Genomic DNA, 17738 nt, shown 5'->3' with positions numbered 1-17738 from the left:
AAGAAATTAGTACTATTATAGATTGAACAGCAAACAAGACTTTCTGGAATATTATTGCAATAAACAAACGAATGTCGCTTTAGTGATGCTTATGCCGCATATCGACAGTATCGATACTTTAGAAAAGACAAACATTATAAATGTTAAATTTTATTTATTTTTCCTTAGCTTTCATTTGTCCAATTTATTTATAGATTTCCCAAAGAGGCTAATTTAAAAGAGAAATGGATAAATGCAACGTGACGAGTTAACTGGATGCCGAACATCACTAAGCAGTCTAACAAAGGCCACCGATACAGCAAACCTACTGCAGTTCCAAGATTTAAAATAATGCATATTTTCTGTTTGTATTTTGTAAATATAGATTAATACTATTCTATTCCGTTTTTTATTTAATAATAATAATATAAAAAGACGTACTTAGTAGTAATAAACATACTCCAAAATGTGACGCATTATACTATACTCATATAAAAGAAAGAAAAAAAAATACACAAAAAATATTTATTTATGAATTATCGATAACAAGGCTGACATCCCTCAGAGCATAGCATCAGATAAATATCAAGTTAATGTCATTAATGTTGAGTGACACAAATTTCAACCTTATCTCTATGTGTTGCGTTTCAAATTTATATCTATCGAAAACTAACGCCCTCTGTTGTGGAGTAGCTGAATGTTTTCGAATTTGGAATTTCTGTGCAATGAGAAACAAAACAGCTAATATACCTAGGGATGTTATACTAAAATAAACCGTAACATGGTGCGTTAGGGTACATATTGAAATGCTGAATTTATAACCTAAGTCAGTTTTTACTCAAATTAAGCTGTCCAATCAAAGGCATAGTTTACTTGTAGTGTACTGTATAACTATCGGTTTAAATGTGTGGGTTTGGCGACACTGGTTTTCATACTAATTAGACATTACAGCACTTCTATATGTTTTTACTGTTCTGTGCATGTTCCAATTAAGCATCAGCATAATTCGGCATTGTGCGGCACTGAGTCGCATCATGCTCTGTAATTGGAAAACAGCCGTTTGCATTGGTGAACATGAACGCAATTTGAGGACGCTGATCCGCGCTGATCAATAGCAAAATCTGTCAGATGTCACTTATCAATTGTCATATTTTCTACCTTCGTATTTCGTAATTCGTAATTCGTATGGCAAACATTCAACTGATTTGTTGAATGTTTATTTCATAATTTTTAAAAAGTCTTTTAAATTTCTTTGTTTTGTTCTGTAGTAAAACATATTTTATGACTTCTTGTTTAAGTTATCTTATTTTACTTTAAAAGCCGCTGGAAGTAAAACCATATTTAAATAATTTCACTCACTAAAATGGCTAACAGGAAAGAGAGCCTCAGTAGAGCTTTGGGTATTTCGGAATATCCCTGGAGTTCCGGTAAGTTATATCACATCAATAATGATAATAGAAAACAAAGACCGAGTATTGTTTTTTAATATTATCATTGTGTTTAATATCATATTTTTACTGTTCTTTTAAGTAGATAGATGGCTCGTGTTATATTAATCCATTGTAAGTTTAATTTTCATTTGAGTTTATGTAATATAATTCGTTAAAAAATATAGACGACGAGGAAAATCATGAGAATCAAGGACAACATGCAGACCAAGAACAAGATACGTCAGCCACACCTGAGGAAGTGGAAGAAGTTGATTTGGATGCACCTAGATCTGCTAGTTATAGTGGTAAGACATATTTTTTTACTATTTCTATTATATAGTGTATATGTATATAATAAGTTGATTTGTTTTTTGTAAATCATGTAGTTAGTTTTGTCTAGCATAAATTCCTAATTAATATTAATTATTAATCCATACTAATATTATAAATGCGAAAGTAACTCTGTCTGTCTGTCTGTTACTCAATCACGCCTAAACTACTGAACCAATTTTCATGAAATTTGGTATGGAGATATTTTGATACCCGAGAAAGGACATAGGCTACTTTTTATCCCGGAAAAATGACGCATTCCCGAAAATCCCACGGGAACGGGAATTATGCGGGTTTTTCTTTGACTGTGCGGGTGAAGCCGCGGGCGGAAACCTAGTATTTATATAAAGCAAAAAGGAGATAGTAGTTCATCTTTTGTTTGAAGAAAATTCCACTAAATTACCACGGCTGTAATTGTGTTGTGATTGGCAGTTCCCATGACAACAATAGCACTATACAAGCACTATAGTTAGAAATAATTATAGTATCACCAATATCATTAGTAATGCATAGTGGCATATCACAAAACAGCTACATCCTACTGTGCCATAATATGAACTTATAATATTTGTACTTATTTTTTTTATGTCAGAGCAAGCAAAGGGGCTTTTTTCAAATAAAACAAAAAAAGACAGGTTGCACTCCGGGAGTGCCGGCAGAAGTGAAAACTTGATTATTAACGTTGAGCATGTTTGATATTATGTCTTACGCTTTTTCGATCAGGTCACGTGTCCTGACGCGAGTTTAAGATTTTATACCCATTACAGAAAAAGTGCTCAACGCCGCTAAAGAAGTTTTCACTTCAAAAAAAAATACATAAACATGGAATCAGATTTTGAGGATGGCGACTGCTTTTTTATGCACAGAAAAGAATAATTAATATAGTTAAAAAAAATCACACTTGATCACTTACAGAATTTGATTTAAATCTTTTGGTTTCAAATGGGTCAAAAATGAGTTGAAAAGTTAGTTACATACAAACATAAAAATTTGCTAAAGCTATAAATTGAATGAAAATAATGATCTTTTTTTCCAAAACATATTAATTATGATTTGGCTCATCCATTTTTTAATTATGGTATTTGTCAGAAGAAAATTTCAGATATGGATTTTTTGATCTTTATAATACACTGGTTACTAACCACCATTGTATTATAAAGATTCGAGATATAAGTTTGATAGCAAATGCATAATAACAAAAGTTCTGTTAGGTCAATTCACTTATATTAAATTCTCATAACTTTTATTCATAATTATTATAATTCTATTTATAACTCTAGCTCCACCACAAGCAGCTGTGCAAAGATCCCAAACAAGATTGGAGAGGGAACTGTTCTGGTCCATTATGAACAACCCTCGGCTACCACCCTGTGCACCACGGTAAATTTAAATTAATATTTACTGTACAATATTTAAAAGAAAACTATGAGTTAACAGCACCCATTTTTTGTGAAAGTCAATTAAGTGTTATAGAAACTGAATTGCTTGCATGTTATAATTTTGTATATATATTTTTTAATTATGAGTAAATTTCACAGACCTTCATCAGCTTATGAAGTTCCTAGTGATAGAGTGGATTTAAACTGCCCTGTGTCTAACATACAGCGTGTTATGGCGATCAAGAAACTTTCGAATAATCTGAACCAATACAACAGGAATCGCTCACAAAATCGTGAGTAGAATTATTTTATTGAAATAGTAGTCAGGAAAACTTCCAATTAATTGTCACTAATGAAGTCACATGTTTAGTACTTATGGCTCTAGAATAAATTTAATGTGATATTCTATACTAATATTAAAAAGGTGAAGAGTTTGTTTGTTTGTTTGAACGCGCTAATCTCTGGAACTACTGGTCCGATTTGAAAAATTCTTTCGGTGTTACATAGCCCATTCTTCAAGGAAGGCTTTATATTATCATCACGTTAAGACCAACAGGAGCGGAGCCACGCGGGTGAAAGGGCAGCTAGTAAATAATATATTATGTATAATATATTATTATATTTTATATTTATGTCATAGGTCCATCATCAAGCGGTATGCGAGTGATCTTCAATGAGGCTGCTTGGGAGGGACCGTCCTCAGGGGGAGTCGAGAGAATTCGGCGAATGGCCAGACGTCGACTCACTGGCACTTCTAGAAATCGTATGTATATTGTGTACTAGCAATGCCCTGCGGTTTCACCCACATAGATAGCGATATTGTGACAGTGAAAAATCTAATATAGGTCGTACTATAGGTTTAATTTTTAATCACATGAAAATCACCTTTACCCCGTCCCGCACTACGGCCTGCTCATTGTATTGAACAGTATACCTACTATTTTCTGTAGATTGACACTTTTAAAAATTCGTTATATCTTTTGAATGGAATAAATTCCAATTCCAATTCTTTTCATTTAAAAAGTATTTTGCTCGTATTGAAACAGTCTATAATAGAACATCATTTAATGGGATAAGGATTAATATATGTGTATGGATAACATGGTTTGATTACTGTCGGCACTTCTATTTACTTTGAAAACGTAAAAAAGTTGTTGTAGTAACATAACTACTGAAGATGGACATATGGTATCGCGGACTTTCTTGTAGATATTGATCCATTCTATAATACCGTAGAACATTTTTTTGTTCTATCTTCAATAGATTCCGCAGCGCACGCGATGACAGAAGTTTTATTGAGGAATTTTTTACACCTTGGGTTACATTATTGCATTTTTGGTAAGGATCTCTAATTTTTTTCAAAATGCAATATAGCCTATGTTGCTCAGTGAAGATGCAGCTTTCTAATGGTGAAAGAATTTTTGAAATCGGTCCAGTAGTTTATGCGTGAAAACCATACATACATACATAATTACATAATTACAAACTTTTCCTCTTTATAATATTAGTATAGATTACTAACTAGTTTTACGATTGAACCCTGGTCCGCGTCTATTCTTCATTGTCAACAGATATTCGCGATATATATTTGTACGAGCGCTATAGTTAACGCTTTATTCGTTTTTGTTATGTACATAATGTTATGAAAATCAGTTGACTGATTTTCATGATACCATAAAAATTTATATTACAGAATTTATTTCTAATCGATGAGATTACAAGCAATTTACATTTCTAAAGACAATGGATGAAATATGTTTTGTTTTTTGAAAAAAATAAATAAATTATAAGTTCTTTTTTTCATTTTTTAAACTTAGCTCCAGAAAGGACCGAGCAAGGTGGTAGTTCGAGGCAAGACGATGTTGCACCAACTGAAGAGCAAGATAATGCAGAAGAAAATGCTAATCATATCGTGGAAGGTCAGTAAATTTAGATTTTTTGATATCTACATAACAACTAAATCTATATATATATATATATAAAACTCAAAGGTGACTGATATAGTGTTATATCAACGCACAGCCCAAACCACTGGACGTATCGGGCTGAAATTTGGCATGCAGGTAGATGTTAGGACGTAGACATCCGCTAAGAAAGGATTTCCCAAAATTTTTGCGGGAACGGGGAAAAACGGGAATGCACGTACAAAGTCGTGGGCGAAAGCTAGTTGAAAATATAAGTAGGAACCCATAACCCCTTAATAATGATTTAAAATACAAATAAAACGAATTATAATATTTTTTTTAGATATTCATTCATAAGTTAGTCATATCAGTTAAAAATAAATTAGGAGTAGGAAAACTAAGCTGAAATATTTTGATTGCAGTGGCAGAGGAACCATCGGAACAAGAGAGATCATTCTCTCCACACGTAGAGGAAGCGACGCCGGGTGAAAACGAAGTCATCGAAGGCAAGTTATTACTGTATAAAATATCAATATAAATAAAAAGTTTTATTTATATTGGCTCGTCCAAGTGTGTGTCGGACCACGAATAAAGTAGGGTTCGTAGTCATTTTCTGACACTGCTGTTCTGCATTTATTGTGTAGTATTGTGTATATTGGATGGTTTTTTTTTAATTATTAAGGGTCACAACTCGGGTGAAGAATGCAAGGGTGCAAATACATATTTGTCGAAGAAACAAATAATGGCGACATTTCAACAGGTTTTGATTTTGGAACACTCGGACCATGCTGTTTCTAATTTGTTGTCCAGACTGCAAACACTCGGAAATCAGACTTCACTTTAGATTGTTTTTTTTTATTAATTTAAGCTAACGTTAGATTAAAATTAAGCAACTTCTTATGAAACTAGATAAACAGGTGTTCTATTACATCTATATATGTATATATGTATATAAAAATGAAACCCGTTTCGCGTTGTCACGGCATCACGTGTGAACGGCTGAACCGATTTCGATAATTCTTTTTTTATTACATTGTAGTAGGTTCTTATGTAGAGAAAACGTAAATATGTACCACTGGCGAAGCCGGGGCGGACCTAGTATGAAATAATGATTAATCTCTAATACGTTTAACGTTTTTACACAAATGTTAAATATATTTGATGACTAAGTAATCGTGTTAGGTGTTTCTAATTAAACGTCCACCACTGTATAAATAAAAATCACGCAACGCGTCTAAAGAAGTTTCACTTCAAAAAAACAGTTGCATTGAAAACCTCCCCATATTTTTTGAAATCGGTTAAAACTAATGTCTATTTATAAATATACTAGCAATGCCCTGCGGTTTCACCCGCATAGATAGCGATATCGTAACAGTAAAAAGTCTACTATAGGTCGGACTATAGGTTTAATTTTTAATCACATGAAAATCACCTTCACCCCGTCCCGCACTACGCCTGCTCATTGTATTAAACAGTATACCTACTATTTTCTGTAGATTGACACTTTTAAAAATTCGTTATATCTTTTGAATGGAAAATCCAATTTTATTAATTTAAAAAGTGTTTTGCTGGTATTGAAACAGTCTATAATAAAACATCATTTAATGGGATAAGGATTAATATATGTGTATGGATAACATGGTTTGATTACTGTCGGCACTTCTATTTACTTTGAAAACGTAAAAAAGTTGTTGTAGTAACATAACTACTGAAGATGGACATATGGTATCGCGGACTTTCTTGTAGATATTGATCCATTCTATAATACCGTAGAACATTTTTTTGTTCTATCTTCAATAGATTCCGCAGCGCACGCGATGACAGAATTTTTATTAAGGAATTTTTTACACCTTGGGTTACATTATTGCATTTTTGGTAAGGATCTCTAATTTTTATGAAAATGCAATATAGCCTATGTTGCTCAGTAAAGATGCAGCTTTCTAATGGTGAAAGAATTTTTGAAATCGGTCCAGTAGTTTATGCGTGAAAACCATACATACATACATACATACATACTTACATAATTACAAACTTTTCCTCTTTATAATATTAGTATAGATATACTTATTTCTAAATACAACAGCATAAATTATCTTAAATGATATGAACTAAGTCGAAAATGAATTACAATAAACCAAGATATGTATATACGTACGCAAATCCTAATTTATTACACTCAATGCACGCGCATAAACAGGTGAACACATAAACAGAATTTCATTTAATCTATGTCGTTAACCTTTTTGAGAACAAACAAGCGTTATTCAAGCATTTCTACCCTCATTTAATTGTACATTTTATGGGTGCATCTTTACGAATTGTTATGCCAAAAATTACTTTCTTCTTAGTGGTTTCTTAAACTTTTTAAAACAAATGAGTTTTACCGTGCAATAATGACCAAAGGTAATCTGAAATGCATTTTCATTAGCAAAAAACGTGAAGTTTGTTTGAAAGTATGTTCGCTTTTGGAATACTAACGATCGGCAGTAAATTATATAGTCGACATATTTGATACGAATAATACGAATTGACTTTTTTCCAAGCATATGATGAAAATATCTAAAACTAGCTGTGCCCTGCGGTCTTTCCCGCATTACTCCGCTTCTTTTGGTCTTTGCCGGATTAAATATGTATATGTATAACACTGAAAGAATTTTTTAAATCGGAGCAGTAACAAACAAACAAACTCTTCAGCTTTATAATATTAGTATAAATTACTCGTAAAATGTTTGTCCTATTCTAAATAAGTTATTATAACTACTCATTATATTACAATTGTATATAGTTAATGCGGCACTGAACAACGTGAGGATGGAAGAAGAAATAGTGGAGATTGAGCCGGAGGGTGCCGCCAACGAGGAAGCCGTTGTGAATACTGACAACGCACAACAAGAAGAAAATAATGAGGTATTTATTACTTGGTAAAATATATGCAGTTTTATTTGTTATGACAATATCAAATTGCGTATTTTATGCATAAAGAATTTGAGAGTTAAAATTATTTATAATGATAATACCACTAATAGCAATGCAAATGAAATAATAAAGTGAAAAGGGTTGTTTATTTATGATAAGGGCGCTTGTGCACTACAAGGAATTTTACTGTCCGGCATTCCGATTTTTTACGGTCCGGTTTGGCATGAAAAAACCGATGAATTGGCTCGTGCACCTGTCCGTCCTTACTCGGATCAGTGCGGTACAGTTCAAGGAAGTTTGGCGGTATAATGCTATCATAAATGATTGTTTTTGCATTTTACAAGAAACGAGTAAAAATATAGAAGATGAAATATTATATTACTTCGTTATAATAAAAAGTAAAGTTCCGTAAGAGATTTAAAATGCGTGTTTCACTTATTTATTTTAATCGGTGACGAGGAGCTAAATCTATTCCCACTTGAACTTTAAGTTACCAACACTTACTTAGATAATAATTATAGGTCAATGCTTGGTCAATGTATATAAAATAACAATACCGACTTCTCAAATCTCATTGCCAGCTAAAAGAAAGTAAAACATGAGCTTGCTTTCAATTGGCATATGCAATAAAAAGAGTAAAATCCAAGCAAGTGGGCACTCGAAAACAATTATACCTACAGCGACTCGTAAACTCAAAAAACCATCCGGAATAGGGAAAAGTAAAATGTCGGACAGTAAAATTACGTATAGTGCACAAGCTAGTATTTACCTAGATTAATTGCGTGCCATACCGGACCGTAAAAAATCGGAATGCCGGACCGTAAAATTCCTTGTAGTGGAAAAACGCCCTTATAAACTAAATAAAAAAAATAAAAATAAAAAAGCCTTTTATTTCCACACAACAGTTTTACAATTTTACAATTTTTGTTAGTAGAACATATTAATTTAAATTAGACAGTTTAACAATTTTACAATTTTACAATTTGTGTTAGTAGATAATTATATAGACAAACGCCCTTAGAGTGTTTTAATTATTTTTCATAAGGGCATACACACTAGCTGTTCGCCCCGGCTATTCTTAATGTTATTATGAAATTATTCTTGCATTGGCATAATTTTGATGTCTATTATAATTTTTTAGCAATCTACATCTGACGGACAGCAGGGACGTAAAATAAAGAGGAAGATAGAAAGTAAGCAAAGTTTTATTTTGTTTGCATATAAAGTTTATTTATAAAGATGTTAAAGAATATACAAAGATTATGGTTTTAATGTGAAAACAATTGATTATAACTTTTATTTTTATTTCAGTTCCGGATGATGTTTCTGAGGCTGCGAGTCTAAAAGAGATTAATCAAGTGAGATTTTTCTATTCAATATATCATTTTATTAATAATACTAAACAGAACTGATGAAGTGTGTTTATCTAGAAAGAGCATATTCTTACTAATATAATGTAATATTATTATTTTTTATGGATTTTAAAGCCTGTAACACAGTTTTGAACTAACACAGGCTTTAGTTTCCCCAAATATATAAACTGTATTATTTAAAAAAAAAAAAATTCAATAAAGATTTTTTCATTTTCAATGTTATAAATGCTAAAGCAACTCTGTCTGTCTGGTTAAAATCTCGCCTCGTGATCGAATTTTCTCTATTGTCACACAAATGAAAGATGTGACCTGCACTCTATAGCTTGCTAATATACTCTAAGATTGTAAGGCGGTACCAAATGAAACGAGTGATCAATCCGAAAAAATGATTTATTGTGATATATGTATATTAAATTAATATATTACTTTTTTACTTTACTTTACTATTTATATTATGCTTATTCTATATTAAGGCTACATATGTTAGCTTATGACAACTTAAGGCCCAGTTTCATCAAGCTCTGTTAGTTAGTTTAACACGCTGTTAACTCTTTTAACGGGACATCAATGTAAGGGAGTGTCCCACCATGACCTAATCGAGGATTAGTTTCCTTAACACGGCATTATATTTAACCCGTGGCATAGAGGCTCTTTAAATTTTTAACAAGCGATTAGAAAAAATGATTTGAAGTTTTCTTGCTGTCAAGATGGACTCTGCATACTATTTTATTTTTGAAAATGAAGATGTATTGGATGATTTGTATAATTTGGATTATATAGTGCGACCGCGACGGCCCAGAATTTATAAAGACGTCGTCATTGTTTCGAAGAATATGATGATGTTGATTTTAGTACAAGATTTCGTTTATCAAAACAATCGGTTTTGGAAGTATTGCAATTAATTGAAGATAAACTCGAATAACCGTCGGATCTGTAAGTAAAACTATCTCGTGAGGTAATATTTATATTTATGTGCATAAAGGTTCCTTCCTACATACTGTATTATTTTCAATTAAACCATAATAATCCTGTGAGTCATGTCAAATCTAGTATTGAATACCAATATAGGTACTTAAAATGTAAACTTCACCACTACTCAGGTAAGGCTCAGGCCTCCTCATGATTATGAAATGTACTTATCTTAATTTTAAATTCTGTTTTAGGAATCTATCAGTTTCACCTACAGACCAACTGCTTATTGTAGTGCAGTGCAGTGATGGCTCAGTGGTGAAAAACATTGTGAGGAAACCGACATATCATAAGATAGTGTGGTGGACAATGACCTGATCCCTTACCGTGTTTAAGTTTAAGTTAGCACTACCAATCCCATGTCCCAGCAGTGAGAAAGTATATGGGCTGACGATGATGATGATCCTAATTTAATTTAAATGTGACATTGTTATAGAAATATGTAATTTTTCATGTTACCTAAATAAATAAAACTTGTGTTTTTATAAAACATTTTTATTGTACCCTTAGAATGTACCTATCAACATCATTCAATAAATAGGTTATAACAACTAGATACTAGGTTATTACAAACAAGAATTTACTATTAATTTACTTTAAATGTATCTTGCTACTTCGTCTTTATTTTTCTTGTTTTAATTGCTCTTCTAGTATGAGATCTCTCGCACTTTCCTTCGGAATCCGAATTTTTTTTCGTAATTTCAACCAGATCCAGTTTACCTTCGACCAAGTGAAATTGAACCGCGATTTTTCTTCAACATTATTGTATTTATTCAATTCAAAATAAAATTAAAATAACACAAGAAAAATCACAACAAAACAATCTCCAAATAACATCAAACATTTGTAACCATGGTAACGACCAAATCGTTTGACATATAAACCAGCAAACGTAAAAGTTTCTACATGATTATTAAATTGTATACTGTGTTAGAACATTTCAATTTAGTCGAATTACCAAACATGACAGTTATTATACAACTAGAACAAATAGCCCCAACGTGCGAAACTATGGTATTGTCAACTATGACATTTTGTTTCGGGCGGTTTAAAATACGAATGAATGATTCGTGAGTCGCTCAGTTAATGGTCGATTTGATAATCGGCTGTTAGATTTCCTTCTTGGGACCTGTAGAGTTGACAACGATGTTAAAATACATGTTTAATTTGAAGCTCGATTAATAAATGTCTGATTTAGAAAATATTGGTGAAATTGGGTCTAAGGCTACTACACGACTCTTCTTAATAACTCAGGCCCCGGAATCACAGACACAATAGAAGATCTATTGTGTCGTGGACCGATCGGGCCGTTCGGGGCTCAATGGGTTAAGTGGTCAATATTCACGTTTGCAGAAACTGCTTCGGCTGCTGGAGTGCCCCGTGTGCCTGGAGTGGATGGAGCCGCCGCTGTCGCAGTGCGGGCGCGGGCACCTGCTGTGCGCGCGCTGCCGCTCGCGGCTCAGCGTGTGCCCCGTGTGCCGCGGCACCGTGTCGTCCGTGCGCAACCGCGCTATGGAGGCGGTGGGTGTTCATATTATATGCTGTTTGAAGTGGAAGGAATTATATGGGACTTGATGCTTGTTGTAATTATGTAATGAAAATAAGTCCTTTCTTTTCCCAATTCCTATAAAGAAAAACCAAAGTGCGCAGCTAATATTGTAAATACTTACTTACTTACTTCCGTATTTCAATATATGTATAACTTTCGGTTATAATATTACTCAGTAGCGAATTACTTTTTTTTGTACTATATGACATAACCATAATGATATACATTATACACATTATAATGTATGGCCGGTGGCGTGCAGGTGGCCGAGCTGGTGCGCTACCCGTGCCGGCACGGCTGCGGGCGCGAGAAGCGGCTGCGCAAGCGCGCGGCGCACGAGGCCAACTGCCCCTCGCGGCTGTACCGCTGCCCCGCGCCGCTCTGCGCCGACCGCGAGCCGCTGCCGCTCGCCGACCTGGCGCACCACTGCCAGGTGAGACGGGGGCGCTGACAGGGGACTGACGCGGCTAATGCCAGGGGAGGTAGCACTTGGCAGGGGAATGACGCAGTTCCTGACAGGGAAATGATGCAGATACTGTCAGGGGAATGATCTTCTCGGGATAATGACACAGCTACTGCCAGAGGAATGGCGTAGCTACTGTCAGGTGCGACGTGATCGCTGACAAGGGAATGACGTAGCTATTATCAGGGGAATGACATGACAACTGGCTGCACTACTGCCAGGTGACAGACGTCATCACTACTAGATTCGGTGCGTGCCCATCCTTAGCAAAGAAATGCTGTTAACTGAAGTGAGTTGAGGGATGAGCAATGCATGCGTTCCACTTCCACGTCTAATTTCATTGTTGATAATTATATTTCTCTCTCGCATCAATATATTGTGATTACGTTTAATAGCTTTATAGTATTTATGTCGTGGTCATATCGTAGATTTGATCATTTCATGATATGAGTGGCCATTTCACGAAATGGTCGCATATCGTGAAATGGCCAACATAGTTTGATCAGATCGTTAAATCGTCAACGTTTCACGATTTGGTCATCCACATTTGGCCAGATCGTATAAAATATAAAGAGTCCATAAAATATTAAAAAAATTCAGAATAACTATATTCTAAAAACTTGTTTAATGTCATTAAAGTTAGTGCCGCGGCAGCGGCCGGCGAATGCCAGAAGCGAATCGTTTTTGCAATAGAAAACAGTTAGGTTAGGTTAGGTTAGACTTTGATAAACAACGCACGAGCCGAGCGAGCAAAGCGAGCGTGCCGCGGCAGCGGCCGGCGAGTGCCAGAAGCGGATCGCTTTTTAAAAAACAAACAATTATAATAATATAGTAGTAGTTTCTTAAATTATTTTATTTAAGTCGCATTTTTTCTTAAATACATATAAGATATCCACATTTTCCATAGTACTCGTACCTCTTCGTCGTAAATTCTTTGCTATGACTTGATTCATGATATTGTTATCAAACGAATTATGAAGTTTTTAACTGCGAATAATTTAATTTTCGCCAGCGGCCGCCATCTTATCACATAAACACAGAGCTTGCAGCTCGAAAAAAAACCCGGGTTTTAATTTTGGCGGGTTTTGCATTCCCTATTGCAGCGCCTCTACCAACGATTAATGTAACTATTTTACGATAATATGATCAAATAATTTTGATCATTTCATGAAAAAACCGTGCGTTAATTGGCCATATCGTGAAACGATTTCTTATCATTGATCTGCCCAAACCACATCATGATGTGGCCAAACTAAATTGGCCATTTCACGATATGCGACCATTTCGTGAAATGGCCACTCATATCATGAAATGATCAAATCTACGATATGACCACGACATTTATACAATGAAAACCCCGATAGACAAAATTCAAAATAATAATATTCGCTTTAAATGCTATATATTGTTATGTGTTCAGACGCGTCACTTATCAATGCTGCGCATGGGCCGACGGCACAAGCTGCTGGTGCGCGTGAACCTGGAGCTGCACGAGAACTGGCTCGTCATGTGGAACCAGCACCTGTTCCACTTGCGACTTGACGTGGAGTTAAACCACGGCCTGTACGTGTACGTGTCGTATATAGGGCCCATGGCGGACGCCAGGAGATTCCTTTATGAGGTATGTTATGTGACATAGTGATTCATATGGAGTTGCAATCGTCCTTTTGACGAATTACTAGTTAGGTTACCGTTTTTTATAATTCAAAATTAAGGTTAATATCGGAAGTTCATTTTATAATAATTTGCACAAGTTACATAAGTTACATTGTGATAATATTACTACGTATGGAGGAGACACCACGAACTAAATCTGTGCGCCATTTTTTTGCTCTAACTAAGTTTTAAAAATTTTTATCTAGTTAGGTACTTACCGATGAAAGTTATTCCTTTGCACTTTTCCGTATTATTTGTATTATTTGTGCAATATCGTAACATACACGAAGGCATATTTGATGCGTTTCACTTTAAAACAAATAAAAATGAGCGTGCTGTTACGCCATATGGCGTATGTTGAGCGGAACATAAGTGATGTAGGCGGTGTCGTCTCCATATGTATATCTCAATGATAAGTTATTGTGGATTTGCACAAGTTATATTCTTACACTATACTTAAATTTTAATTTTTCCTTATAGTTAGAATTAGGAGCTGTTTCGTTTAGGATGATAAAACTTACATATGAAACGTAACGTAACGTACAGATTAGATCGCTTACAAATATCCAACTTCTTGAAATCAATGTATATCCATCCGCCACCTACTCACTCTTACTTATCTCCAGGTGACGGTGCAAGGGCAGCACTGCGACCGCAAGCTGGTGTACGCGCGCGCCACGCACAGCGACCTCGAGTGCTCGTCGCTGAACGTGACGCGCAAGGACTGCTTCCACCTGCCGTTCGAGCACGCGCTCAACTACCTGCGCGGCCGCTCGCGCGCCTGCGAGCCCGACCGCCCGCTCGAGCTGTGCGTCGAGCTGCGCCAGCGCGAGCCGCCCGCCGACGACCCGGCCGACTCCTGATCGGAGTGCGTCGTGTACGTCAGCGAGGGCCGCGTCGTGCGCTACGAGACGTGCCCGCTGACGGGGTAGCTGGCTGCCCGAGCTGGATTGCGAGGGCGAGCTGGATTGCGAGCGCGAGCTGGATTGATAGTGGGCGAGCTGGATTGCGAGGGCGAGCTGGATTGCGAGGGCGAGCTGGATTGCGAGGGCGAGCTGGATTGATAGTGGGCGAGCTGAATTGATAGTGGGCGAGCTGGATTGCTAAATTGTGGGCGGTGGAGCTAGATTTCTCTGCAGATGGACTGGATAGATAGTGACATATAGCAAGAAATACATTAATGGTGGGGTGCTGTATTGCTAAATTAGAGGACCGTAAAGCTGGGTCGCTCAATTGTGAAAGGCAGACTAGACAGATAGAATAGGATTTGGTATTTTAGTAGGTGGAGCTGGACTCCCGGTGTTGTGTAAAAGAGAGAGATAGAGCTACATCTGGCAATTGTCGTTGTATTGCTGCTCCCACTACTTTGAGGAATGAAACATCAAGAGACATAATAATAATAACATAGCACATAAACTGATTTCTAACTGTAACAACATGAAGTTAAGAAAATCGGCTCAGGAAAGGAATTTGGCAAGGAAACACGCGTGTGAAACCGCGGGATGTGAATATGAACTTATGTATAAATAGCAATAACATTTCTTACTTAATAACGTTTATAATATTTTTTAGATACAGTTAATGAAGTAATTATGTATTGAAAACAAATTTTTTATTGAATATTACAATGTACAAAACACAATTTCATTACCATTTTGACGTAATTATTGTATTGATAAAAATTATGACTCAGTTGATTAATTACTTTTAATTTTTACGGTAACGAAAATTGTATAAACGGTGTAATCAAGTTTGCTAGCGTAGAAATTAGAATGCTGCTTTTAAAGGGTACCAAAAGAAGATTCACTAAAAGTTGAGCTGGCTTTGGCTGTGACCAACTTACGAATATGTGATGACTTAAATAATGTTGTAATTTAGGAAGGAGGGTTATAGTTATAAGAGATTTCAGTCCCTTTGTAAGAGGATTGTGAAAGTGTCTTTATACCTTGAGTGGAAGATTATAAATGGCCCAATTTGTACAAAACAATATGATTGGTTTTTATTGCCGCTGTTTCAAAAATGGTTGATGTCAAATCGAAAATGTGCATGGAAGTGTAAAGAATGGATATTTAATGCATTTTTTAATAGCCACAGGCCATACATTGAACTATATTTCAAGTGTGTGCAAAACATATTATGCCATCGTAAAGTTTAAAAAACATGTCATCTTGCAAGTTGCAATTATTACATATTTCGGTTTGATCCAAATCAGAAGCAGATCAAACTTTAATATGTAATTTATTGTGTTATAGAGTAGTCTACAAAACTTCAAAAGATTATGGCGAGTATTTACTCATTATATTAATGAGATATAAACTTTTCATATAAATTTAATCCAATTGATATATCTAGTTCAATGTGTGGTATTTGTGATTGTGTGTTGTCTTATAATTACTATGCCTAGAAACGTGACGTTTAGTGTAGTTATTAACATTATGTTGATATTCTAAGGTTAATACATTCCTAAATAATTTTGTACACCAGCTTTGTAATGGGTACTCTTTTCCCAAAACCAAAATCAACATTTTTATTTATTTGTACTTAATATATACAAAAATAATACACTTTTTTAATAAGTCTGCACATAGAATTACATTAATTTTAATATTTTAAAAATTTGCACAAGCTCCGCTCTACTTGACATATATACAAGTTTTTGACACTATGTGATTTATACTGAGTTGCCATTAGAGGAATTTTAATATAATGTCACTTAAAAGTAAGTATTTTAGTTATGTACGTCTAGTAATCATTTTGTTAAATTTCTAGTATGTTAGTGTTTGTGTACATATAATATTATATAATCCTAAATCGCTTCACTTTCATTACTATATTTTTAATATCTTTAAACTTAAGATGTTCAATATTGTATCATCTTTATATGCATTTTATTGTTTAATATAAGTTTGGGTTCCGTACTTAAACAGTTCAGCACTTGAAAGATGCACCGAAAAAGATTAAACAATGTACACATTTTGTAATTATCGAATTATTAAATGTTCGATAAAGTGATAAAAAGGTTAGTATCTAATCTGTGCTCGTGCGAAACCCTCAAATCTGTAACTGTTAGTTTTATTCTTCATTCATTTGTTATTCTTACTATTATATGTAACTAGCGGTCCGCCCCGGCTTCGCCCGTGGTACATGTTTACGTTTTCTCTACATAAGAACCATCCTCGTACTTCAAGGAATATAATAAAAAAAGAATTATCGAAATCAGTTCAGCCGTTCGCGAGTTATGCGCTTACCAACACATTTTGCGATTCATTTTTATATACATATAAGAAGAAGAAGAAGATATGTTATTGTTCGTCACTCACCATTTGTCATTTTATTACAATCTTGAAATGGTTCTGATTACCGCCTATAGTATTGTATACTAATAAGATTAAGATATTGTGTTATTACAGTCACTACTGTGCTACTGTGTGCAATATTTATTTCATTTTTATATAATACTAGTGGTCCGCCCCGGCTTCGCCCGTGGTACATATTTCGCAATAAAAGGTAGCCTATGTCCTTTCTCGGGTATCAAAATATCTCCATACCAAATTTCATGCAAATTGGTTCAGTAGTTTAGGTGTGATTGAGTAACAGACAGACAGACAGAGTTACTTTCGCATTTATAATATAAGTATGGATTACTAATATAGCTTTGAAATTGGAATTTCGACTAAGATATACAATATAGTGTATTCTTGAATTTGTTATATTCTCTAGTATTATATATCTTATTTAGTATTTTATAATTAATTTGTAAATGTAATATTTAAACAAGAACCAATGTTGA

At 34.7% G+C, this 17738-nt stretch overlaps 1 protein-coding gene across 1 annotated transcript; it reads left to right on the top strand.

Moving 5' to 3' along the window:
• The first annotated feature begins 1128 nt into the window (after nucleotides 1-1128).
• LOC149484771 (uncharacterized) lies at nucleotides 1129-16495 on the top strand. Its single transcript, XM_089701039.1, has 14 exons — nucleotides 1129-1406; nucleotides 1595-1714; nucleotides 3020-3119; nucleotides 3278-3411; nucleotides 3759-3881; nucleotides 4936-5037; nucleotides 5445-5528; nucleotides 7808-7929; nucleotides 9080-9131; nucleotides 9250-9296; nucleotides 11634-11801; nucleotides 12092-12262; nucleotides 13713-13913; nucleotides 14575-16495. Exons 1-14 carry the CDS (start codon nucleotides 1343-1345, stop codon nucleotides 14809-14811), a joined length of 1725 nt encoding a protein of 574 aa, XP_089557165.1. The 5' UTR covers nucleotides 1129-1342; the 3' UTR covers nucleotides 14812-16495.
• Nucleotides 16496-17738: the final 1243 nt, after the last annotated feature.

Source organism: Colias philodice, chromosome 11 (genome assembly GCF_061535455.1).
Source record: "Colias philodice isolate Cphi_HAF_F1 chromosome 11, ilColPhil1 Martin Lab GWU primary, whole genome shotgun sequence".
Lineage (NCBI taxonomy): Eukaryota > Metazoa > Arthropoda > Insecta > Lepidoptera > Pieridae > Colias > Colias philodice.
The sequence above is the reverse complement of the archived record's forward strand: the minus strand, read 5'-3'. Positions and strand labels throughout refer to the sequence as shown.